Here is a 25,779-nt window from a genome sequence, read left to right as displayed (position 1 = left end):
ATAAGTTTCTCGACCCTTTCCGCATTTTCCTGTTTTGATGGCTTTGATTTTTAGGATATGCTTCAAAAATCTGTAATTTTTGTATCTTTCCAGAAATGGCTCAGGGATCAATCAGCAGTGTCTATGTCACATCATCGGGTTCAGCTTCAAATGGCACAAGATTTTCTGCCAGGTGACACAAATATAGAGCTAAGTGTATGGTTTTCAACATAACGTGATGCATAAGAGCAATTCATAATTTCAGTATTGATGGTCTGTAGAAAGTGTCTTTCAGTTAAGCCAGTCTAGTAAACATCTCAGTTATTTGCCTCTCAATTGCTATATTTTCTACCAGCTTAATTCTTTTCACTTGCCAAGATGAAAATCATTATGGAGGAAGTTGTTTTGTAAACCCGTTGGAACACCTCAAGTTTAGGAAACATCCTGAGAGAGGGGGATTAGTGAGAGCATGATACGACAAACATAGGTCAAAATCTTGGGCTTTTCTAAAGGAGTTTAACATTAGCCTACTTCTGATATGAAGTATTATGAAGTAAATATGACCAAGCTTCAGAAACACTGAGAAAAGATAGAGTGCTTTTAAAAAAGAAAAAAATTGCCTGTCTGTCTGGTCACCATCTATTTTCCATTTGGTTGTAAGACACCAGCTGGTGGGGTGATCAGAAGTCATCCCTAGAGAGCTGTTTTCCAAGAATCGATATTTTGCAGGATTGTCACTGATCTTTAAAAATGAAATACCACAGAATAATGATAGTTATGGTGTTTTGTACGTGCTTACTATGTGCCAAGGACTATAGTAAGCCCTGGGATAGATAGGAGATATTCAGGTTGGACACGGTCCCCATCCCTTCACCCTCTCCATGACCTAAGGATCAGGCCTACCAATTCTGGGTACTCTCAAGCTCTTCATACAGTGCCTTGCACAGAGGAAGCACTCAAAACTGTAGGTTGATTGACTCATTCACATTTACTTTCCCGATAAACCAAAACTTGGCTGGTTTTGCAAAATACGACACCCCAAAAATGGCCCCACATTTTCAGGGGGAGTGAAACACACTTCCACTTCAGTCAATCCATCATATTTACTGAGCTCTTACTGAATGCAGAGCACTGTGCTAAGTGCTTTGGAGAGTACAGTAAATCAGAGTTGGTAGACACATTCCCTCCCCACAATGCACTATCAATAGTATCGTCTTTGCATACGGAGTCCAACTACAAATATATATATATACACACACACACACACACACCCTTAAGGGTGTTTTTTTTTTCCTTTCTGCTATTTAATTTTCATTTCCTGGGTAAGAGAATAATAGTAGTGTCATGGTCCTGCAGGTATCCTTAACGTCTGGCATTTGCAAGACACGGTGTTTTGACTAGAAAAAGAACCAGACTGCAAGTGGGGAGACCCTAGTTTTGAGGAGTGGCACGAATAGTAGTTATGGGCTGGGACATTCCGATGTTTCTGGCTGGTCATAAGATGCCCCAGCATTCTGGCAGGGAGGGTATGGACAGAGCAGGGGGGAGAAAGAGGAGAGAAGCCACCTCCCACCCCCACCTCAGCCCTAGGCCAGATCCAGGAATATCCCTTCCTTCTGACTCCCCTCCCGGGGACGGTCGAAGGTGGGTTGGCTCTTCCCTGTTTCCTTTCCCCCCACTTATTGTCCCCAGGGTTTCAGGCCTTAAATGGCTTCGACTCGGGGGTACTAGCCAGGGGGCTCCCTCGCCACTTGCCTTTAAATGGCTTTGACTAGGGGCTGCTAGCCAGCACTGTACATTTTGCGAGCCTCCATCCATTAGGCTGAATTCATACCGTTCCCCCATCACGGAGTGGCTGTGACGACTTCAACACTCATCCGTACGGGGCTCCAGGCTCCCATGGACAAGAGCGTGTTCTCAATCCACAGTGTGGAATCGCTCGCCCCCACATTTCTTTTCACGGTACTCGTTAAGAGCTTACTATGTGACAGGCACCGTTCTGAGCGCCGGGGTAAATAAAAGCTCATCAGGTAACGTTGATTAAAAAAACAAACCCCAACACGGCTTGGACTTTCCCCGTGTAGGACGCCAGGGTTCGGAAAGATGCAGGCCCCCCGGGAAGCACCGCCCTGACTGCCGTTTCTCTCCCTCTCTCCACACCCCCCTCCCCAAATCCCTTTCTTTTCTCTCCTCCACAGCGATTTCACCAACAGCGCCGACAGCACATTGGCCACCAGCTCCAACGGGTCCCAGTACAGCGGCTCCAGGGTGGAGACCCCCGTGTCCTACGTCGGCGAAGATGACGATGACGACGACGATTTCAACGAGAACGATGACGACGATTGATTTCATGGCTTCTAGACCTTTTTTTTTTCTTCTTTTCATCTGTTCCCCTCCAAATTCAACTTCAGGAATAAATTGTAGTAGGGGAAGAAGCTTTTTTAAAGTGTGGGTGGGTTTTTTGTTTGTTTGGTTGTTTTTTTTCCCCCCTTTGGTTCTTTTTTTGCCCATCCCCAAGGATATATTGGTAAGCTGTTATGAGTTTAGACACTGCACCTCTGATGAGCAAATTGAGGATCGTTTTCTGTAGGCTTTTTAATGTGGTGTGGATGTGTGTTTTGATACCAGTGTGCTAATGCAGATCTCTTATTTACTCCCTAGGGTTTTGTGTTGGTTTTTTTTTGTTTTTTGGTTTTTTACTTGAAGGAAAGTAAATTTTGCCCCTCAACACTTCGTGTTAAAGGAATTGTACTTGATCCACGTTGATTAAAAATAAATGCTATCCTTCTGTGGAAAATTGGTACACTGAATGGCCATTTATTTGAAGTGTCTTTTTTTTTTTTTATAGTGCCAGTTTCTGATGGATAGCAAGATTACAAAATGTTATTTTGTTTTACCATGCAATGTCCAAAGAGCCAAGTGAGGGAATCTCCCCCCCCAGCCCTTTTCCCCCACATTAAACTCAGTAAATTTTATTGTGACTTTATTTTCCCTTAAATTATATCTAATGTTCTGATTCCACCAAGCTTGTGTACTTTTTTCATTGAATGTTGGGACGTAGACAAGGTGTACTTTTTATTTTTGTTGGCAAAAGTTTACTGCCGTGCTGGTGCAGCTCTATGAAATATCTTGAAGGTTCGGAATGATTTATTGCTTATGATAAAAATTTGCCTGATTTCTTACAGGCAGACTTTGGAAACTTTTTATTATATAGTTGTTTACATACTTATAAGTCTATCATTTAAAGACATGTACTGAAACAAATGTTTGTATTTGTTTCGTAAGCATCTTCCTGTAATCTATTATAAAGTTGAAATTAAATATAGAGAATGTTTTAACAATTTTTTAACTCAAATTTGTCAATCATTTTTAATAGTTCATTTTTTATAAAAAAAAAAAAAAAGGAATTTCAGGGCAGGTGGTAGTCTCTTTTTGAATTTCTTCACCAAACAAATTAACTGCACAAATGCTGTCAGCTGCCTGTTCGAAGACAATAGTCTTTTTATGGAAACACAAATAAACTTTTCTGTAATATTTTATGGACTATAAAGAGACTTTAATTGTTTGACTTGTTTAACTTGGCACTGTTAGTTTTTATTAATAAAACGCGCATGGGCATTTTAAACAAGCTCTGTGTTTCTCTAATTCAGGGTCATTCCGCCTAGAATTTTTCTTTTGGTCTCCCTGACATTGCTTTAAAGAACGGCGTGAGAAGGTAGTCGTACTCCGGCCTGGCAGGTGGCCGTCCGGGGTCTTCTCTCCCTTCCCCGCCGGCGTCCTCCCCTTTTGGTGCTGGGGTTACGCTTTTGTTTTTGTCCTCCACTGCCTCCCACCTCTGCTTGGTGGTCCTGAACTGCCTACAGCAGGGTCGGGGGGGCAGAGAGTGTCTTCCTCCCCCAGGGACGCTCGAGCCAAAGGGGATTGCAATCGGAGGAAGCGCAGGAAGCTAGAGCCCGGACGCGGACGTTTTGACTCTGAGGACCTGACCGTTTCCAGGAGTCTGAGAGACTTTGTCGATTCTGTTCTCAAGATTGAGACGGATTTCCCTGCAGCGTTGGAACAATTAGGAGCTTTTTTCATTTTTTTACGGTATTGGTTAAGCGTCTACTACGTGCCAGGCACTGTACTAAGTGCTGTGGGAGACAAGCTAATGAGGTTGGACACAGTCCATGTCCCACCTTGGGCTCATGGTCTTATTCCCATTTTTCAGATGAGAGAACTGAGGCCCAGAGAAATGAAGCGACTTGCCCAAGGCCTTGTAGACAGGTGGCCGATCCGGGATTAGAGCCCAGGTCCTCTGACTCCCAGGCCTGTGGTCTTACCACTAGGCCACACTGCTTTTCTAATGGCTTTGAGCTTTTATGTGCTTGGTAGGGGAGAGAAACTCTACCTCCATTCAAAGAAGGTACCACACTTTACATTTTGGGAGGGAAAAATTTGATGTCAGTAGTTGATTTAGTAGATGTAATAGTAGTAATTTAGAATGAGAAAGTAGAAGGATTAACAGTTTCTACCTCTTGACTTCCATAAATGAGTGAAAGCATTGGAATTTTGTTTTTGTAGGAAGAAAATTCAGTCAAATGATAATACTGTAGGTGAATTACTCTCATTTCTTTTTGTATGTCTTTTTCTTTTGCCTAATCAAGATCCGATGGCGTATTTACCACTGAATGGGCAGAAGGTGAAACTCTCCTACCAGTAAAACGTTTGGATGGGAAAGAGATTGAAAAGATAGAGAAGCAGCATAGCCTAGTGGAAAGAGCACGGGCCTGCTAGTCTGAGGACGTGGTTTCTCATCCCAGCTCTGCCGCTTGTGACCTTGGGCAAATCACTTCTCTGAGTCTCACTTCCCCCTCTTTTAAAATGGGGATTAAGACTGAATCCCAAATGGGACATGGACTGCGTCCACCCTGATTATCTTGCATCTACCCAGCACTTAGTACAGGGCCTGGCATTTAGAAAGTGCTTAACAAATACCTTTTGAAAAAGATCTTGCCTAAAGTTTTTAGGTTTCTATTCATTTCTCACTGTCTACTTTCACCAAAACTTAAGAATCGATTACACAGCATAAAACTGACATTATAAGACTAAGCTTTTCATCTAGGCTGGGGTCATAGAAAACTCAACAAGGAACTTCCAATAGTCACCTGTTGCAGTGCCCTGTTTTATGTTCAGTCCAGAGGGATCAGGTGTCCATTCTTAGAGATTTTGTAAGGAAAGAGACTTCACAACCTGCCTTGTCTTTTGTCGCTTTGATAGTCCACCAAAAAAAAACCCTCCCAAGTATATAGTAAGTACTCAATAAATTCCATTGATTGATTTCAAAAGATGGGATGATCTTCGATAGATACCTTTATAAACTAATGCATCTGGACACACACACACTCACCTGTTCACCTCCCAAATAAAAGATTTTTAATAGTATGGTCATGGCCAGCTGATAGAGACCACAAAGTCATAGTTGACCAGAAGCTGACCACTGTAATGCCAGTAGTGGAAAGTCCAAGTCGGACATCGAGGACAGAAGCAGCATAGCCTAGTGGAAAAATCACAGGCCTGGGACCAGGATCAAATCCTTGCTCTGCCACTTGCTTGCCGTATGACCTTGGGCAAGTCACAGGAAATACTGGAAGATTGTCCTGCAGCTTTCTCTAGGCAAAATAACCCTATTTTCTGTAGCGTTTTTATGGTAAGATCGAAGGAAATTCTTGGTGCTTGGGTGCGTGCGAGTGAAGTAGAAGACACGGGGTATCCCGAATCTGATTGGCGTTACGGGATATTTGGAAGAACTGTAATGGAGCCCTTCTTGACATCTCTCTGAATCTTTAGGTAGGTACTGTCCTGCTTTCTTCTTTTCCCCCCCGTAACCCTACCTATCCCTCCAAAGGGCCTACAGTACTCAACTGAGAATTTGTCCAAATTACCTCATTCAGGCTGCAAAAATCAGGTTCGACTTCATGGGGTAGTGAATTCCAGGGAACGTGACTACCAAGTCAGTGGTATCATCCTTTACCAAGCACTCAGTACAGCACATGGTAACACAGAGAAGCATGCGGAGTGACACAGCACACAGAGAAGCAGCATGGCTTAGTGGAAAGAGCATGGACTTGGGAGTCAGAGGATGTGGGTTCTAATCCCGCCTCCGCCACTTGTTTGCTATGTGACCTTGGGCAAGTCACAACTTCTCTGTGCCTGAGTTACCTCATCTGTAAAATGGAAAGTGTGAGCCCCACATGGGACAACCAGATTATCCTGTATCTACCCCAGTGCTTAGAACAGTGCTTAGCACATAATAAGTGCTTATCAAATACTGTAATTATTAATTATTATTATTAGGGCTCAATGAATGCCATTAATGGATTGATTGGGTTTGTGTTTCGTCCTGCTCGGAGTGAGAAATTCCAGTGGTAAATGTCAGGGTCTAGGTTTCAAGAACAAATCAAGGGAATAATAGACTAGATTACCATCGGATAGACTGGAAGCACCTTAGAGATGGGGTGGTGGCTACCGACTCCATTGTGCTCTTCCATTGATGGTGACGATTAATCTCGCTGCCCTCCCCGTCGGTATCGACCTGTCTGCCCCCGCGGGCCGAGTGTGCACGAGGTCAAGCCGTGACGCCTGTTTTCCCTCCACCTTGGGCCTAGAACCCTCTTAGGGAATTAGGAAACATTCTTCCAAAAAGCGAGGGTGCCCGGATCCAGGATGCAGAACATCTGCCCCCGGGCACCAGGGCCTCTAGACCAGAAAAAGCTCCTTATGGGCAGGGATCAGGGATCTACCATCTCTGTTGCATTGGACTCTCCCAAGCGTGTAATAATAATAATGTATTTGTTAAGTACTTCCTATGTGCCAAGCACTGTTCTCAGCGCTGGGGAGGGAGACAAAGTAATCAGTGCAATGCAATCAGGGTAATCAATGTAATACAATGCTCTGCCTATAATAAGCACTCAAGAAAAGCAGCGTGGCTTAGTCAATAGAGCATGAGCCTGGGAGTCAGAAGGACCTGGGTTCTAATCCCAGCTTCACCTCTTGGCTGCTGTTGTGACCTTGGGCAAGTCACCTCACTTCTCTGGGCCTCAGTTTCTCCATCTGTCAAATGGGGATTAAGAATATGAACCACATGTGGGATATGGACTGTGTCCAACCTCATTAATTTGTATGTACCCCAGCACATAGAACAGTGTTTGGAATATAGTAAGTGCTCAAAAAGTACTATTATTATTATTAAAGAAGAAATATGATTGATATGGGGAATCCTGGATACAATATGAATTTTCTTTAACACAGACTTGTGCAACACCTGCATTATTGAACTGCACAGATCTCCTTTAGGCATCATTGGTTATTACACAGTTCTTTTTATGGTATTTGTTAAACTTACTATGTGCCAGGCACTGTACTAAGCACTGGGGTAGATACAAGCTAATCAGGTGGAACACAATCCCTGTCCCACATGGGGCTCATAATAATAATCCCCATTTGACAGCTGAGGGCACTGAGACACAGAAAAGTGAACTGATTTGCCCAAGGTAATGTAGCAGACAAGCGACGGAGCTGAGATTAGAACCCAGGCCCTTTGTCAGAATGGTTTGAAAGGCTTAATTGCAGTCTGATTGGTTTTAGGAAATGGATGAACTGTTCCCGAGTGGAGTCACCTACGCTCATTGCCTCTTGGCCGTGTTGCTGTTTAATCGATCATCTCGTGGTACTTGGCCCCGTAGGAAAAAGGACATTCGCTATGTTTACCCAGGCAGGCCCCATGTCAGTAAGTGACAGGTGACAGTTCATTTTGCCATTTATTCGTTCAATCCATCGATCTCTGGTGTTTATTGAGCGACTCTCGTGTGCAGAGCACTGTACTAACTGCTGTGAAGAGGACAGTGCCACAGAGTTGCTAAAAACCTTCCCTGCCCACACGAGCTCTCCTGCTTCTTTCTTCCCTCCTGTTCTCGGCCCGGAAACTGTCTGGCAGAGACCCACTGAAAACCTGGGAATAAGTGGGTTGATCGTGTCTAGGTCCCAGTGCTTACTACAGTGTTCTTCACACAGTAAGTGCTTAATCAATACTGCTACCACTATTACTTGAAGGAGGGATTTGAAAGAGGAGAGGAACTTCGGCTCAATGGAAGCCTGGTCCATGAGCACAAGACGGGGGGAGCTAAAGGAAAGAACACCTTTATTTTTTCAGAAAATTTTTCTCCTAGGCTAGGATTTCCAGGTTCACCTTAGTCAAAGTATATATATATTTTGCTCAATTTGCTTATTTGTGATTTTAATCTAGCATGCCAGTGAACAGAGGCTGCATTTTTACTGATCCGTTGCAGTTGGGGAATTTTAGGATTTTCTGTTTATCATATTGAAAATTGGAACTAGTTGAAAAGGTTTGTTTCATTCCCCTCCTTTGCACAAAACATGGGTAACCCATTCAGAGAAAACATGTCCCATATTCATTTAGAATACCGTGGGGACATTTTTGTTTTGTCTATTTCACTTCACTTAAAACCAAGAGAAAGGAGATTTCATAATTTCCAGGCTAGAATTTATAACAAATCACTAACAGCCTTTCTAACGATAAGGAGAGAGGCAAATATTTAACTCCATGGTTCCTCCCGAAGAAAGTGTAGAGAGAAGCCGACGAATGTGCTTATATTTGTGGAATGTTTGCTCAGTGGGTCACTTTAATAACTAATTACTGGGTCCACAAAGTCACCTTGGAAGACCTGGGGAAGTGCAACGGCTAAACGGTTAAATATTTTTGCTCTTCTCATCTGGAAACAATATCAACTACGTTACCCAGTTCCCTCTCTCAGGCTTCCAGGTTGAGTGTACTGGAAAAGCCTGAAGAAATTTGGTGTGGCCCTGTAGGCTGAAATAGACAAACAAGAATCGACTTTGCAAGTCACTCCAGCGCTTAGTACAGTGCCTAACGATGCTTAAAAAAATACCATTATTATTGTTATTACTTTTCCGACCATAATGAGCCCTTTTCACGATAATTTGTTAAGCACTTTGCATATGCCAGGCACTGTACTAAGCACTGTGCAAGTCCCACATGGGGCTCACAGTCTTCATCACTGTTTTACAGATGAGTTCACTGAGCCACAGAGAAGGAAAGTAACTTGGAAGAGTGTCTATTTGAAGCATAAATGTTCTTGTCATCTTACGTTTGAATTTTCACTTTTAAATTCCACTTTTCCTTCACAGGGGTCGTGGGGATTGTCCGAGGTAATCTTGACGGCAGCGACTCTGCACACCACAGTCGACTTTTACATCCTTGGGAATGTTGAGGAATTTTGCTGCTACCAGAGGGTTGCTGTAGTGAGGCTGGAAAGGAAGCCCAAGGTATTCCCAATGTTTCAGATTCCCCACAGTTAAATGCCCTCCTGCAAATGTTCGAAGCTGTGGAATGTCACCTGGGAGCCTTTCAGAGGGACTGGTCGTTGCAATTCAGAAATGTGAAATCATCTCTAACGTCTATCTCGCCGCCAACCTCTAGCCCACATCCTGCCTTTGGCCTGGAACGCCCTCCCCCTTCATATCCGACGGACGATCACTCTCCCCCACCTTCAAAGCCTAATTGAAGGCCCATCTCCTCCAAGAGGCCTTCCTGACTAAGCCCTCCTTTCTTCTTCTCCCACTCTTTTCTGAGTCACCCTGACTTGCTCCCTTTATTCCAAGCCAACAGCACTTGTGTCCATATCTGCATTTATTTAGATTAATGTCTGTCTCCCTCTTTAGACTGTAAGCTCCTTATGGGTACCAACTCTGTTGTTTCATATTCTCCCAAGTGCTTAGGACAGTGCTCTGCACAGAATAAGCGCTCGATAAATACGATTGATTGACTGATACCTCATTCTCCTGTTCTTGAGATCCAGAGCGGCCCAAGAGGAACTGAATGGAAACCTAGCCCCTGAAACTCTCCCCCTTTCACTGGACACTGTGCGTATTGTTGGGATCACAGATTGTCCCACTCAAGACAAAGATGCATTGTACAAAGCTCCACCCCCGCATCCTCCAGCCCTTTCAATCAACCAAACGAAAAATAAGTGGTATCGATTGTGCGCGTACTATGTGCAGACCACTTACTAAGTGCTTGGGAGAGTCCAGTTGAACTCTCCCATTGAAGTTCCAGCCCCAGTGGCCTGGCAGGAAGAACATGGGGCTGAAAGGCAGATGACTTGAATTTCAACCCCGACTCCAATAATAATAATAATAACATTGATGCTATTAAGTGCTTACTGTGTGCCAGTCTCTGTGCTAAGCACTGGGGTAGATGCAAGATCATCAGGTCCCACAGAGGGCTCCCAGTCTTCAGTGGGAGGGAGATCAGGCACTGAATCCTCATTTTGCAGATGAGGGGCTTGAGGCCCAGAGAAGTGAAGTGACTTTCCCAAACTCACACAACAGACAAGTGGCGGAGTCAGGATTAGAACCCAGATTCTCTGACTCCCAGGCCTGTGCTTTCCACTAGGTCACACTGCTTTTTAAAAAATTCTATTATTTACTCAGTGCCAGTCACTGTGCTAAGCACTGGAGTAGATACAAGATAATCAGGTTGGACACGGTCCCACATGAGGCTCACATTCTTAATCCCCTTTTACCAACCACTTCAGCAGCGTGGCCTACTATAGAAGCAGTGTGGCCTAGTGGATCTCATCTGTAAAATGGGGCTTAAGACCAAGAGCCCCATGTGGGACATGGACTGTGTCTAACCTAATCAGCTCGTATCTTAGTACAGTACCTGGACATAGTGGCGCTTACCAAATACTATAACAACAGTTTCAGAATTATGGTGAACAAATCTGACTTCTGGGGTTGTAAGCTTGTAGTGGGCAAGGAACGTGTCGACCAACTCTATGTTGTACTCTCCCAAACTCTTAGTACAGTGCTCTGTACATAGCAAGTGCTCAATAAATGCCATCGATTGATAGATTGACTTCCCGCGTCCGCAAGCGGCAGGTCGATTATCTGACCCTGCTGAGCACAAGGGGAATATACTCACTGGAGTCGTGCATTCCACCCTTGGAGGAGAGGCAGTGCTGGGAAGAAAGTTGATCATCTGGGAAGAGAAAAACATTTCTAGTCAGGCATCTTGGCAAAAAAGCTGCTTCCACTTCAGAAACAAGTGCAGCTGTTCCCACAGATGTAATGAAAGGCATAATATCTTAAGTGCCGTCTTCCTCATGTTGAATCCTGAAAGTTCTAAATTAGCTGTAAACCGGGCTTGAAGGCTATTTCGTTGTCGGGCTTATTGAGCTTCTCTGACTTCTAAGATATCCTAAGATACAGTAAGTGATGCTTTCGCTGAGTGATTCGTGTCCCCAAATTGCGGTAAAACTAAAACTCCAGTGGTATTTATTGAGCGCTTCCTGAATGCAGAACACTGCTAAGTGCACTAGCACTTAGTGCACTTAGACCCGTTGATAGACCCGTTCTTTGCCCACAAGGTGCTTGCTGTCTAGAGGGCATGAATAGAAATGTCAGGAATTTATTCACCTTCATCATCTTTACTTACTCTAGCTGCCTGCTACATCCTTGTCAATCATTTGTATTTACTGAGCACTTCCTTTGAGCAGAGCACTGTACTAAGTGCTTGGGAAAGTACAATATAGCAATGTAACAGACACATTTCATCCACACAATGAGTTTGCAGTCTAGACAGACATTAAATAAATTACAGATTTGGACATAAGTGCTCTTCTCCTATTGCTTTTCTATGGTCTGGGTTTGTCTGTCTCCCCCATTAGATTAGAAGCTTCTTGAGCATGGAGAGGATGTCTTTGATTCTTTGTACTTTCCCATGTGCTGAGTAGAGTGCTCTGCACACAGTGGATGCTCAATAAATACTCATGATTGATTGGCAAAGGCAGAGGTTGTGGATCAGAGGCACCAGCCTCCCTACATATGGGACAGTCATACTCTTCCGTGAGCTGGGTTATTTAAGGAGTCCGAGGCCACCTGCTTCCTTGACACTCACCCTGTTCATTTTTATAATGACGCATGGTTTTCCATACTCGAATCCAAAATTGCGATCTTGGACTCCGGAGCCGTTTTGAAGCATATCTGCTGTGAACTAGCAGAAAAACTTGATGTGGTTTGGAGCGAGAAATTTCTTTTGGAAGTGGTATTCCCCAGAGGTGCAGTTTTGGTTTTCGTTTTGGGCGATGGGAGAGTATCCTGCTTCGGGGCAACAATAACAATAATAATAATAACTGTGGTATTTGGTAGGCACTTACTATGTGCCAGTCACTGTACTAAGTGCCGGGAGTGGATATAAGCAAATTGGGATGGACACAGTCCCTGTCCCATGTGGGGCTCACAGTCTCAATCCCCATTTTACAGATGAGGTAACTGAGGCACAGAGAAGGGAAGTAACTTTCCCAAGGCCACACAGCAGGCAAGTGGCAGAGCTGAGATTAGAACCCATAGCCTTCTGACTCCAAGGCCTGTGCTCTATCCACTATACCTTGCTGCTTCTCCAATTTTGTAACAATTTTTAAAAAATCCATTTTACAGGCAGTGAATTTCATCAGCGTTCAGTCTGGTAGTAGGTGACCCATTTCACTCTTCAAGGCTCTCAGACCAGGCTGCTTACTGAGGCAGCCAGAATTTATCATTTTTATCGTTAATACTAATAATAATAATGGTGCTTGTTAAGTGCTTACTTTCTGCCAAGCACTGTACTCAGCACTGGGGTAGATATGAGTTAATCGGGTTGGACACAGTCCCTGTCCCATAAGGATTTCATAGTTTAAGGGGGAGGGAGAATTTGTACTTCATGCGCATTTTATGGATAAGGGAACAGAGGCACAGAGAAGTGAAGAGAATTGCCCAAGGTCACAAAGCAGGCAAATGGTGGAGGCGAGATTAGAACCCAGGTCCTCTGACTCCCAGGCTTATGCTGTATCCTCTAGGCCCCATTGCTTTAGGATTTCCCTTAAAGGAAGCATTATATCATGTGGAGAACACCCCTAGGGCGATGGCACAGTTGAGGATTGTCGGGGAAGGAGACAGGAGGGTTTACCTGACAGAAACGTGTGCGGTATTTTCGTCAGAACTTCCCAAGTGGAACGGTCGGAGATGTTTTAGCAAAGTTGCAGGCCTTCGTCTCTGAAAACATCTGGCCTCAATGTTACCCCTGTGGAGAGAATGAAGCGACGTAACCGGCCACCGTTTCTCTACTGCTAACCTTCTCGCTGTCCCTCTATCTCTTCTATCTCACCACTGACCTCTCGCCCACATCCTGCCTCTGGCCTGGAACGCCCTCCTTGTATCTGACAGACGGTGACTCTCTCCCCCTTCAAAGCCTTATTGAAGGCCCATCTCCTCCAAGAGCCTTCCCAGACTAAGCCCTCCTTTCCTCTTCTCCCACTCCCTTCTACGTCACCCTGACTCGCTACCTTTTATTCATCCCCCTCCCAGCCCCACTGCACTTATGTCCATATCTGTCATTTACTTATTTATGTCTGTCTCCCCCTCTAGACTGTATGCTCATTTTGGGCAGGGAATGCTTGTGTTTTTTGTTGGAAGCCCGATGCCCACATGCTAGGTGTGACAGACAGATGGCTGGCAAGGGTCTATCGGCAGGGCAGGGTCTATCGGCAGGGCACGTGTCCCCTGATTTTGTTGGATTGTCCTCTCCCAAGTGCTTAGTTCAGTGCTCTGCACATAGAAAGCACTCAATAAATAGTAGATACAAGCTAATCAAGTTGGACACAGTCCGTGTCCCACATGGGGCTTACGGTCTTAATTCCCATTTTACAGAGAAGGGAATTGAGGACCAGAGAAGTGAAATGACATGCAGCAGACAAGTGATGGAGCAGGATTAGAACCCAGGTTCTTCAGTCTCCCAGGCCCATACTCTATCTATGCAGCTTCTCTATCTCCCCATTTCTCTTTAGTAATTTTAGCATTGAATAATGAAGTTGACCAAGCAACCTACCAGGCTGGTCCTGAGCAGACATTCCTAGCCCCCGGTGCTGTCTTTAACAGTGGGGGGGGGGGGGAATCCGGGGCATTGTTGAATGGTGTCTTCTTCAATCCTTCAGTCCACGGTATTTACTGAGCGCTTAATGTGTGCAGGGCATTGTACTAAGCAGAAGCAGCATGGCTTAGTGGACAGAGCATGGGTCTGGGAGTCAGAAGGTCATTGGTTCTAGGCCCAGCTCCACCATAAACCTACTGTGTGGTCTTGGACAAGTCACTTCACTTCTTTGGGCCTCAGTTCCCTCATCTGGAATATGGGGATTAAGAGTGTGAGCCCTATGTAGGACAGGGACTGTGTCCAACTGATCACCTTGTATCTACCCCAGTATCTACTGTGTGCTTGGCAATAGTAAGTGCTTAACAAGTACCATTATTATTATTATAGTAAGTGCTTAACAAATACCATCATTATTATTATCAATAGAACAATGCAAGAGAGTTGGTAGACACGTTCTCTTGTGCAAGAAGTTTCTGTTGGGGAAGAAATCCGCAAGTCAGGACACAGGACCTTTCGGCCAAGAGAGAGAAGGCCGCAGTTTAATTATCTGCCTAATGCCCTAAAGGGATTACAGAGGTGATGACTCAGGGGTATTAGCTCCTCCTTCACTTGTCTTTTCCCTCGGAGAGCACCTGTGCATCACCTCTAAGGAGCTTGGGATTACTGTCTCCCGGACCAGGGTGGGTGGGTTGTGAGTGACTTTCCCGGAGGCTCTCTGGTCGCCCTTTCACGGATCCGGGAAAACTCCCCGGAGGCCGGGAGGTAGGGAAGCAGTGAGCAGCTCCAGGGAGACGGGTGGATCCTCTGGGAGGCGACCCCTGGGGCTCTTCAGATGGTCCGGCTCCTGCCGATGATGTGCCTCGCCTGAGGCAAGGGTCGCTGGGCGTCGGGGATGGATTTTGGGGCCCTGGAGACGGTGGTGGCCAATTCTGCCTTCATCACCGCTCGGGGTAGCTTCGACGGGAACGCGGCACAGGTGGCCCGGGACAGGAAATACCAAGCGAGGCTCCGGCTCCCGCCCCTGTCCAAGTGCGAGGCCCTGCGGGACAGCCTGGACCTGGACTTCGACAGCATCTGCTCCCAGCAGCCCATAGGCAAGCGGCTGTTCCGCCAGTTCCTCAGGGGGGAGGCCCAGCACGGCCCCGCGGCCCAGCTCTGGGAGGCCATCGAGGACTACGACACGGCCGCCGACGAGTTCCGCCTGCAGAAAGCCCAGGCCGTCCTGGCCCGGTTTCTGGCCCCCGGGGCCGAGCTCTTCTGCGGCTTTCTGGAGGAGGAGACGGTCCGGGCGGTGGAGGAGAGGCAAGCGGGCCTGCCGGACGGGCTTTTCCGGCCCATCCTGCGGGAGACCATGAGGCACTTGAGGGAGGCCCCGTTCAGGCAGTACCTGGACAGTCTGTACTTCCTCCGGTTCCTTCAGTGGAAATGGCTAGAGTCCCAGCCCGTGGGCGAAGACTGGTTCTTGGACTTCAGGATCTTGGGAAAAGGGGGTTTTGGGGAGGTGTCCGCCTGCCAGATGAGGGCCACGGGAAAGATGTACGCCTGTAAAAAGCTGAACAAGAAGAGGCTGAAGAAAAGGAAAGGTTACCAAGTAAGGGCCTGCAGGAGGTTTGCTCGGAGGGGGTCCCGCTGCAGGGCTTTGGGCTGGGTGGAATGCGCTCAGGGTGGGCCGGGGACAGATCTTACTTGGAAAAGGGGGGCCAGGGACCATTTTTAATCATAACTGTGGTGCTTGTTAAGTGCTTATTCTTTGTCAAGCACTGTTCTCAGCACTGGGGTAGGTACAAGTTAATCAGGTTGAACACAGTCTCCGTCCCACAAGGGGCTCACGCTCTTAATCCGCATTTTACAGAAGAGGTGATTGAGGCACAAAGAAGCGAAGTGATTCGCCCAAGGTCACAAAGCAGACCTGTGGCAGAGCTGGGATTAGAACTCGGGTCCTCTGGACTTCCAAACCCAGGCTCTATTCACTAGACCGTACTGCTAGACGAGATAGACGAGATTGAGATAATAATAATAACCGGTATTTAAGTGCTTACTGTGTGGCAGGCACTGGGCTAAGCGCTGGGTGTCTACAAACAAATCAGGTTGGACACAGTCTCTGTCCCATTTGGGTCTCACGGTCACATTCCCCATTCTACAGATGAGGTAATCGAGGCCTAGAGAATTGAAGTGACTTGCTCAGAGGGGATTAGAGGGGATGTCCTTCTGACTCCCAGGCCTGTGCTCTGCCCACTACGCCATGCTGAGGTACAGCGAGTAGGTTGGCATGAGAAGCAGTTGAAGTAGCCAAATGGCTTCCCCAGCTCCTCAGACTTCTTCCCAGGGGAGGGCAACGCCCAGAGCTGCTGTGGCTGGAAACCGGGCTCTGCTGGTATCGACGGCAGGTCCGATGAGCTCCAGCTTTATTTTCCTCTGCGCGTGCGCTGGCTGAAAAAGTCTGCGTAGCTCAGGGTAGGGAAGCAGCAGGGCCTAGTGACTAGTTTTGCCCTTGTTACCTAATGACTGGCAGTTTTCTAACAGGGGCAGGAGAGGTGGTTTGGGCGATTCTTGCAGCAAATGCACCTTTGGGTTTCTAAAACTCTCTGAGATCTCCCAATACTAGCTCAGAGCTAAAAGCAGTGAAGCCTAGTGGAGGGAACGCAGGCCTGGGAGTCAGGGGACCTGGATTCTAGTCCTGCCTTGTGCTCTTGGCCACAGCACTTTGCTTTGCCTCTGTTTTCTCATTTGTGAAATGGGAATTAAATGCCAGATCTCCCTCCCCTTTAAGCTGTGAGCCCCATAATAATAATTGTCATGTGTCAAGTGCTTACTATGTGTCGAGCACTGTACTGTGGGACAAGGACAGTGTTTGATTGTATTGTAGCTACCCCAGTGCTTGGCACATTGTAAATAGAACAATACTTGGGAGGGCACGATACAACAGAGTCGTACAACACATTTCCTGCCCACAAGGAACTTACAGACTAGAAAACGAATACCACTGTTGTTTAAAAATGAGTATTTTTGCCCCTATTTCTACAAGTTGTATAAGAGAGCCTCTTCCCTGGGTACGTCATCAGTGAGGTTGTTCAGTTGCCTGGCTGAGTTGGCTGTGGTAGGAAGGATGTTTCTCGGAACAAAACTGGGCACTCACACTAAACCTTGCTTTGCAGGGGGCTATGGTGGAGAAGAAGATTCTAGCAAAAGTCCACAGCAGGTTTATCGTCTCTTTGGCCTATGCCTTCGAAACCAAAACTGACCTCTGTTTGGTGATGACCATCATGAATGGAGGAGATATCAGGTAAAATGAAAATTTCACATGTGTGTATGTGTGTGTGCACGTGCGCGCATGCGAGAGGCCGGGGGGCAGGGGCAGAGATGGACCAGTCCTTTGGCCTGGGGCTACAAGTCCAGCAAACCAGTACTTGGCTGCAAATCAAGAAGCAACATGAGCAAGAAGCTAGTGGAAAGAGCAAAGGACCTGGGTTCTAATCCCACCTCTGCCATTTGCCTGCCACGTGACCTTGGGCAAGTCATTTCACTTTTTTTTAATGGTATTTGTTAAGCCCTTACTACATGTCAAGCATTGTTCTAAGTGCTGGGGCAGATACAAGTTAATCAGGTCAGACACTGGCCCTGGGGTTCACAGTCTAAATTGGAGGGAAGAGGATTTAATCCCCATTTGGCAGATGAGGGAACTGAGGCTCAGCAGTGACTTGCCGGAGGTCAGACAGCAAGCAAGTGGCGGAGCCAGGATTTGAACCCAGTCCTCTGGCTCCCAGGCTCGTATTTTATCCATTAGGCCACGCTGTTTCACCAGAGGGCTTAAACCATAGGGAATCTCCCGTGAGCTGACTTTCAGGTCCATTTTCCAGTGTTAGGGAAGAAGGAACATTCCATCAGCAGGTTGAGCAGAGGGATCATCTAATGAGGAAACTGAGGCTCAGAGAAATCAATTATCTCACTGTTAAAGCCTGAGAGCTGCCTCCTAAGATGATTTTAGCATTAAGGTGATTGGTCCAGTCGCTTCACTTCTCCATGCCTCCATTTCCTCATCTATAAAATGGGGATTCAATGTCTGTTCTCCCTCTCCCTTAAACTATAAACCGCACATGGAACAGGGAATGTACCTACCCTGATTAGCTCGTATCTACCTCAGCACTTAGTGGTAGACACATAATAAGCACTTATCACATACTATAATAATTGTAATCTCCATTATCATTTAAGGTTTTTTTTATGATATTTGTTAAGCGTTTACCATGTGCAAGGCACTGTTCTAAGTGCTGGGGTAGATAGATTGTGAGCTTGTTGAGGGCAGGAATGTATCTTTGTGGTTCTATTGCACTCTCCCAAGCGCTTAGTACAGTACTTTGCACACTGTAATCCAATTATCTTGTATCTTCCCCAGACACAGTGCCTGACACAGTAAGCACTTAACAAATACCATCATTATTATTATAAATACAAGTTAATCAGGTTAAGCACAGTCCCTGACCCACATGGGGTTTACAGTCTGAGGAAGAGGGAGAACATCTGTAAAATAGGGATGCAAACTGGCCTCACTTGAGACAGGGACTGTGCCCGACCTGATTAGATTGTATCTAACCCAGTGCTTAGTACAATGCTTGGCACACAGTCAGTGCTTAATAAATACCCTTTAGAAATAAACAAAAAGCTGACTGATTAAATGGAGGATGAGCTTTCCTAAAGCCTTGCCCACGGGGCAAGTGGTGGTTGTTCATTTCCCGGGTGGGCGGGTGGGTAAATTAGCCAGCGGGTGGATAAATTAGCCGTCGGCTGGTCTCTTCCCTGCCCCCGTGTCCTCTGTGGCCTTAGGTATCACATCTATAACGTATCCGAGGAGAAGCCCGGTTTGGAGGAGCCGAGGGCGGTCTTTTACATCGCCCAGATCATCAGCGGGATGGAGCATCTGCACCAGAATAGGATCGTGTACCGAGACCTGAAGCCGGAGAACGTCCTCCTGGACAATGACGGTAAGGGGGATGGGGCAGCGCTGCCTGGTGGAAAGACCCCCGGCCTGGGAATCCGAGGACCCGGCTTCTCATCTCGCCTCCCTGCTGGGTGAGGTTGAGCAAGTCATTTCACTTCTCTAGGCCTCAGTTTCTCTTTCTGCATGGCCTAGTGGATATAGCTGGACCTGGGAGTCAGAAGGACCTGGCTTCTAATCCGGGCTCCACCACTTGTCTGCTGTATGACTTGGTCAAGTCACTTCATTTCTCTGGGCCTCAGTTCCCTCAACTGGAAAATGGGGATGAGCTCCAAGTGGGACAGGGACTGTGTCCAACCCCATTTGTTTGTATTCATTCCAGCACTTAATACAGGGCCTGGCACATAATAAGTGCTTAACAAATACCATTTTACCTGTTCTCTCTCCTACTTAGACTGTGAGTCCCATGTGGGGCCTGATCATCTTGCATCTACTTCAGTGCTCAGTACAGTGTCTGGCACATACTAAGTACTTAACCAATACCATCATTATCAGGATTATTATTCCTATTGATCCTCAAAGCCCCAGCCTTGTGATGTCCCCACCTAATTCTCGTCCTGCTGCCGGCTCACTTTGAAAAACCATCTGATCCTCTCCTGACACTCTCTTGGTGAGGGGACATTAGCTCGGAAACAGAACCATATATGAGGCTTTCCCGCTCAGACTGTAGGCTCGTTGTTCTGTTGTCCTCTCCGAAGTGCCTAGAATAGTGCCCCGCACACAGAAAGTGCTCAGTAAATACCACTGACTGACTGACTGGATTTCCCCTGCCAGGGAGAGGCAGATTTTGGTTTTTTCCCTTACTTTGGAGGCAAAACTGGAAAATGGGAGTGAGTGACAATGCAGGCTCCTCCGTTAGAAGCCAGAGGGCAGTTGAGGGGGGTGGTAGAAAGGGGGAACTCTGTCCTCATTGGCGACAGAACCCAGATGACCAGTTGGGTTCGTTCGGTGGGGGGAGGGGGGAGTTGCGGATGCCCCCGGGACTCAGTGGCCTCTGCCCGGTCACCCTGCGCTGTCCGGAGGGTGCCACTGCCTCATCCACCCCCCGCCTGACCTCCCCCATCGCTTGTGCTCCAGGCAACATCCGCATCTCTGACCTTGGACTGGCCGTGGAGCTGAAGGATGGGCAGACCAAGACCAAGGGCTACGCGGGCACTCCAGGTATCGGCCGGGTGGCTGAGCCACGGGTTCCATGATTCAGCCGGGCACCTATTACCTGGGGGAGGTGTGGGCCTAGGGGCAGCCGGCCATCCACCCACCTCTCCATCCTTCCCAGAGACCTTCCCTCTGCAATTAGACTGATCATAATCAATCATATGTATTGAGTGCTTACCATGTGCAGAACCCTATACTAAGCGCTTGGGAGAGTGTAATCCAACAGAGTCGGTGGACACGTTCCCTGCCCACAAGAAGCTTCCAGTCTAGAGGTTTTGTCCTCCCTGGTCCTGGGGCCTAGGCGTTTCTACAATGTCATCGGCACCAGGCTTGTCTCCCATGGAGTCTGTTGGTGGTGGTCTGGCTTGGACAATTTAATGAGACCAGGACCGGATGGAGCTGTAGGCCGTCAACTCGTTGTGGGCAGGGAATCTGTCCATTATCATATAGTTGTATTGTACTCTCCCCAGTGCTTAATACAGTGCTCTGCACACAGTAAGCACTCAGTAACTACGATTGACTGACTGAGCTCCAAGCTAGCTTAGGAGGTTCTAGTTGTGGGTGCAGCGGTCCTGGTGTGGTGTAGACAAGTGTTTATGCCAGCCGAGGGCTGTCTCTTGTGCTGGAGGTCCAAACTGTGGCCTGGAAACACCTTTTTAAATGGTATTTGTTAAGCGACTACTAGGTGTCAGACACTGTGCAGGGATGGTTACAATCTAATCAGATTGAACACAGTCCCCGTCCCACATGGGGCTCACAGTCTTTATCCTCATTTTCCAGATGAGGAAACTGAGGCCCGGAGAAGTGAGGTGCTCAGGAAATGTGGTTGACTGACTGACTCTGTCTGACTGACTGATTGACTGACAGACAGTAAAGCCGGGGGTGCGGGTGGCCGGGGCCGGTGGTCTCTGATGACCGGGACCATGTCCATCCTATGCAGGCTTCATGGCTCCGGAGCTGCTGCGGGGGGAGGAGTATGGCTTTTCCGTGGACTATTTTGCCCTGGGCGTCACCTTGTATGAGATGCTCGCTGCCAGGGGTCCCTTTCGGGCCCGAGGAGAAAAGGTAGGAGACAGCGGAGCCCTGGTCCTCGCCACCATTTGGGCTGAACCGGGGGCATGATGTCACCTGCTAGAAGGGCAGGAGATGTGGGGAACTCCAGGGCCGGGGGTTACTCCTTGCCCATCCTGTTCATCTTGTTTTTTATTTTTTTATGGTACCTGTTAAGCGCTTACTCTGTGCCGGGCACTGGACTAAGCGCTGGGGTAGATCCAAGCTAATCAGGTTGGATATAATCCCTGTCCCACGTGCATCTTACAATCTGAATCCCATTTTACAGATGAGGTAAATGACGCCCAAAGAAGTGAAGCGATTCACCCAAGATCACGCCGCAGACAAGTGGCAGAGCTGTGATTAGAACCTAGGTCCTTCTGACTACCAGGCCTGGGCTCTATCCACTAACCCATGCTGCTAAGTCATGTGGGGTTGAGGGTGGGGTGAATATCAAATGCCCAAAGGACACAGATGCTAGTGAACAGTGCTCACATCCCTCCCCTGAAATGTGTGGGCCTCCCACCCTGCTCCCCCCGAAGTCTGAAATCCTGGGCTTTCCCTGTGGCAGCACCTGCTGATAACACTTGTGTTTTGAAGCCCAGCTATCAGATGAACTAGAAAAGAGAATCATTGGTGTTCCAGCCTCTTCTTCATAGCTTTCCCTCCTTCCCTGTGTCCCTCATTCTTCTTTCTTTCTTTTTTATGGTATTTGTTAAGTGCTTCCTATGTGCCAAGGACTATACTAAAAGCTAATCAGTTTGGACACAGTGTCCATGTTCCTCATGGGGCTCACAGTCTTAATCCTGATTTAAAAGATGAGGGAACTGAGGCACAGAGAAGTGATTCAATCAAGGTCACATATCAGGATTAGAACCCATGTCCTTCTTTCTCCCTCCACCCTGCTTTTCCCTGCAGCTCCCTTCTCCAGGATATTTTTTCTCTGTGTCTCCGTCTCCTGTGCGGCTGTCTCTATGTTCCTGCTATATTTTTCCCTCATTGTGATTTCCTGGGGCAAAGTTGTCTCTGCTTCTCCTCCCTCCCTTGCCTTCCCCTCCTTTCCACCCCACAGCCTGGGGCTCCTTTCCCCGCTCCACTTCCAGACTTGCTGTTCAGCCTTGGGTTGGCTGTTGAGGTGACTGAGCCCAGGGAAGAGAGCAAGGTCAGCAGCACCAGAGGTCAGACCTCCCCCCGGCCTTGGGCTCTCCCTGCCCTCTGCTACAGGGCATGGGGGAAACCAGAGTTTTGAACCTGTTGCCCGAAAAAAACCGCCTCTCATCTGAACATGACCAAAAAGGTTTAGCTAAAGAACAAGTGAATTTCTGCAGAGTGGGGTGGCATGGGAACATGATTGGGGGCGGAAATCTGTGTGTTCAGCTTGACAGGTGGCATGAGAACATGCTTGGGGGATGTGTGTTTGGCTTGACAGGAGGCATGGGAACGTGCTTAGGACATGTGGATTCAGCTTGACAGGGAGCTTGGGGGTATGTGTGTTCAGATTGACAAGTAGCACGGGAACACGCTTGGGAAACATATGTTGGGCTTGACAGGCAGCATGGGAACAAGTCTGGGGGAATGTGTGCTTGACTTGACCTGCAAAAGAGAAAGAGACACATCGTAGCAGCAAACTAACCCGAGAGGGGATGGCGGCTGTAATCAATCGATAGTATTTATTGAGCACTTACTGTGTGCAGAGCACTGTACTAAGTGCTTGGGAGAATACCATATGGCAGAATTAGTGGACCCGGTCCCGGCTATAAAGGAAGAAATCGTGACTGCTCAAGGCTTCAACTGCCTCTGGGGCCGTAGCCTTTCCCTCCTGACACAGCGGGTAGTTTCAGCATCAGTGAGCCAGTGAACCTGAGGGAGGTGGGAAGGCTGGGTAATGGATGGGTAACGACCCTGGGAGGCTTGAAGTGGGGGAAGGAGCGGGCGGGGAGGGTGGAAGTGCCATAAGGAAAGCAGGAATTCGAGGGGCAGGTCGGGCAGCCTAGAGTGGGATGCAAGGGGAGGAAAGCAGTATTCATTCCATATATTTATTGAGCACTTACTGTACTGTACTAAGCACTAGGGAGAATACAACTGGAAAAAGCCCAGGCCTGGGAGTCAGAGGACCTGGCTTCTAATCCCGGCTCTGCTTGCTTGCTGGGTGTGACCTTGGGCTAGTCACTTCACTTCTCTGGGCTTCAGTTCTCCTGTTCGCCCTCTTATTTAGACTGTGAGCCCTCTGCTGGGTAGGGACTGAGTCCAACCTAGAGGTATCTATCTACTGCAGTGCTTATAACTGTGCTTGACACATAGTAAACGCTTAGCAAATACCATAAAAAAAGTCCTCCCCGGGGTTTCAAGTGCCACTGAAACTACCCTCTTGGGGGGCGTCTCCCAGGGATGCTGTGCCCAGTGGGCCCCGGGCTGCTTCTCTGTGGCCCCCCTAACAGCAAGCGATGTTTCCCCCGTCTCACCTCACCCCATCCCCGCAGGTGGAGAACAAGGAGCTCAAACAGAGAATCCTCTCCGAGCCGGTGAAATACCCAGAGAAGTTCAGTCGGGCCAGTAAGGACTTCTGCGAAGCTCTGCTCGAGAAGGACCCGGAGAAGAGGCTGGGATTCCGAAACGGGAATTGCGACGAGCTCCGGGCCAACGCCCTGTTCAGGGAGATTAACTGGAGGCAGCTTGAAGCCGGTAGCGTCCACACCCACTGATTTAATAATAATAATAACAATAATAATAACTGTGGTATTTGTTAAGCACTTACTGTGTGACAGGCACTGAACTAAGCACTAGGGTGGATACAAGCAAAGTCCCTCTCCCACAATGGGGCTCCCAGTCTCAATCCCCATTTTCCAGATGAGGCAACTGAGGCACAGAGAAGGGAAGTGACTTTCCCAAGGTCACACAACTGACACCCTTCTCCTCCCCCGTTCTCTTAATAATAATTATAGCATTGGTAAGTGCTGACTATGTGTCAGGCACTGCACTAAGCCTTGGGGTAGATCCAAGATCATCAGGTCCCACATGGGGCTTACAGTCTAAGTAGGAGAGAGGACTAGTATTGAATCCCCATTTTGCATATGAGGGAACTGAGGCCCAGAAAAGTGAAGTGCCTTACCCAAGTTCACACATCAGACATATTGTGGAGCTGGGATGAGAACTCCAGGGCCCACTCTGCCCTGGACTTGCTGACTGTCTGCCCATCTGTGCTCTCTCTGTCTCTCTCTCTCTCATCTTAGGGCTACTGATCCCGCCATTCATCCCCGACTCCAGAACGGTCTATGCCAAGAACATCCAGGACGTTGGGGCCTTCTCCACGGTCAAAGGGGTCATCCTGGAAAAAGCAGACACGGATTTCTTTCAGGAATTTGCCACCGGCAACTGCCCCATACCCTGGCAGGAAGAGATGATCGAGACGGGCATTTTCGGAAAACTGAACGTCTGGCGTGCCGACGGCCAGAAGCCGGACGACATGAGGGACGGTCCCGGGGAGGATGAGACGGCCTCTTCGTCCAAGTCTGGGGTGTGTCTCGTCTCCTAGAGGAAAGCTGGCGTGGGCTGAGGGGACAGGACCGGAGGAGAAAAGAGACCCACCGATTATAGCAGAGAGAAAAATGGTTCCAGAAACCACAGTTGGCTCCAAATGGCCATCTCTCGATGGAAGACCTATACATCCTCATCTCTCCGTGAACCAAGAAGGCTTCATTCACCTTAGGCGGCTTCTCAAATGTCAGAGTCTCTCCTTAGTAGCACAGCTAATGACTCAGCAGCTTCGTACAGGAACAGTGGAAAGAAAACACGCCAGTGTGGAAGAGTGGCTATGTTCTTTAGGGATTATAGTGGTATTTGTTAAGCGCTTACTATGCACCAGGCGTTGGTGTAGATACACTATCATCAGATTAGATCCAGTCCCTGACTCATCGGGACTAACAGTCTAAGTATGAGAGAGAGTAAGCATTTAATCCTTATTTTACAATGAGGAAAACGAGGCCCAGAGAAGCTAAGTGACTGGCTTGAGGTTAGATAGCAGGCAAGGGATGGGTCCAAGGTTAGAACCCAGGTCATCTAACCACAAGGCCATACCGCTTCTTTATCCAGTGGATGAGCTTACAGCCTATAAGAGTCTATTTCTTTAACCTCAAGACAAAGCAGAAAAGACCCTCCAAGGATATTCAAGACACATCCCTTAGTGTTTTTGTTTGTTTTTTGTCCCCAGAGAAACGGTCTTGAGGTGAAGATGACTTAATGACTAGAGACATGTTTGGAAGATCCTGGAACGAATAGAAATAATAAGAATAATAATTATGGTCTCTGCTAAGTGCTTACTACATGTCCAGCACTCTTCTAAGTGCTGGGGTCAATACAAGCTTATCAGTTTGGATGCAGTCCCTGTCCCACATGGGGCAAACAGTCTAAGTCAATCCATCAATCGTATTGTTTTCTGTGTGCAGAGCACTGTATTAAGTGCTTGGAAGAGTACAGTATAACAAAATAACAGACACATTCCCTGCCCGCAATGATCTTATAGCCTAAAGGGGAGGGAGAATGGGTGTCGAATCCCCATTTTACAGATGAAAAAACTGAGGCCCAGGGAAGTAAAGTGATTTACCTTAGGTCACCAAAT

At 47.5% G+C, this 25,779-nt stretch overlaps 3 protein-coding genes across 7 annotated transcripts in view; 2 read left to right on the top strand and 1 right to left on the bottom strand.

The window, feature by feature from the left end:
• TFDP1 (transcription factor Dp-1) overlaps positions 1-3,604 on the top strand; it is a 45,770-nt gene extending 42,166 nt beyond the window's left edge. For all 5 annotated transcript variants that reach the window (XM_029048297.2, XM_029048301.2, XM_029048300.2 and 2 more), the window contains 2 exons: positions 94-172; positions 2,178-3,604. In XM_029048297.2, coding sequence (XP_028904130.1) covers positions 94-172; positions 2,178-2,325 — 227 coding nt within the window. In that variant the 3' untranslated portion in view covers positions 2,326-3,604. The remainder of the gene's footprint in view (positions 1-93; positions 173-2,177) is intronic.
• A 5,184-nt stretch (positions 3,605-8,788) lies between these two features.
• On the bottom strand, positions 8,789-13,946 carry ATP4B (ATPase H+/K+ transporting subunit beta). Its single transcript, XM_039915013.1, is given in 7 exon segments — positions 8,789-8,848; positions 9,147-9,239; positions 9,241-9,306; positions 10,985-11,041; positions 11,960-12,159; positions 13,007-13,120; positions 13,925-13,946. Coding segments are annotated over 7 exon segments (612 nt in total).
• A 912-nt stretch (positions 13,947-14,858) lies between these two features.
• GRK1 (G protein-coupled receptor kinase 1) lies at positions 14,859-24,696 on the top strand. The gene is made up of 7 exons (XM_001514772.2): positions 14,859-15,557; positions 17,122-17,249; positions 18,788-18,945; positions 20,037-20,120; positions 21,055-21,179; positions 23,645-23,846; positions 24,395-24,696. The coding sequence occupies exons 1-7, from the start codon at positions 14,859-14,861 to the stop codon at positions 24,694-24,696; spliced, it is 1,698 nt and encodes a 565-aa protein (XP_001514822.1).
• Positions 24,697-25,779: the final 1,083 nt, after the last annotated feature.

The sequence above is a fragment of the Ornithorhynchus anatinus genome, chromosome 20 (assembly GCF_004115215.2).
Source record: "Ornithorhynchus anatinus isolate Pmale09 chromosome 20, mOrnAna1.pri.v4, whole genome shotgun sequence".
NCBI lineage: Eukaryota > Metazoa > Chordata > Mammalia > Monotremata > Ornithorhynchidae > Ornithorhynchus > Ornithorhynchus anatinus.
This window is presented reverse-complemented; position numbering and strand designations above follow the sequence as displayed.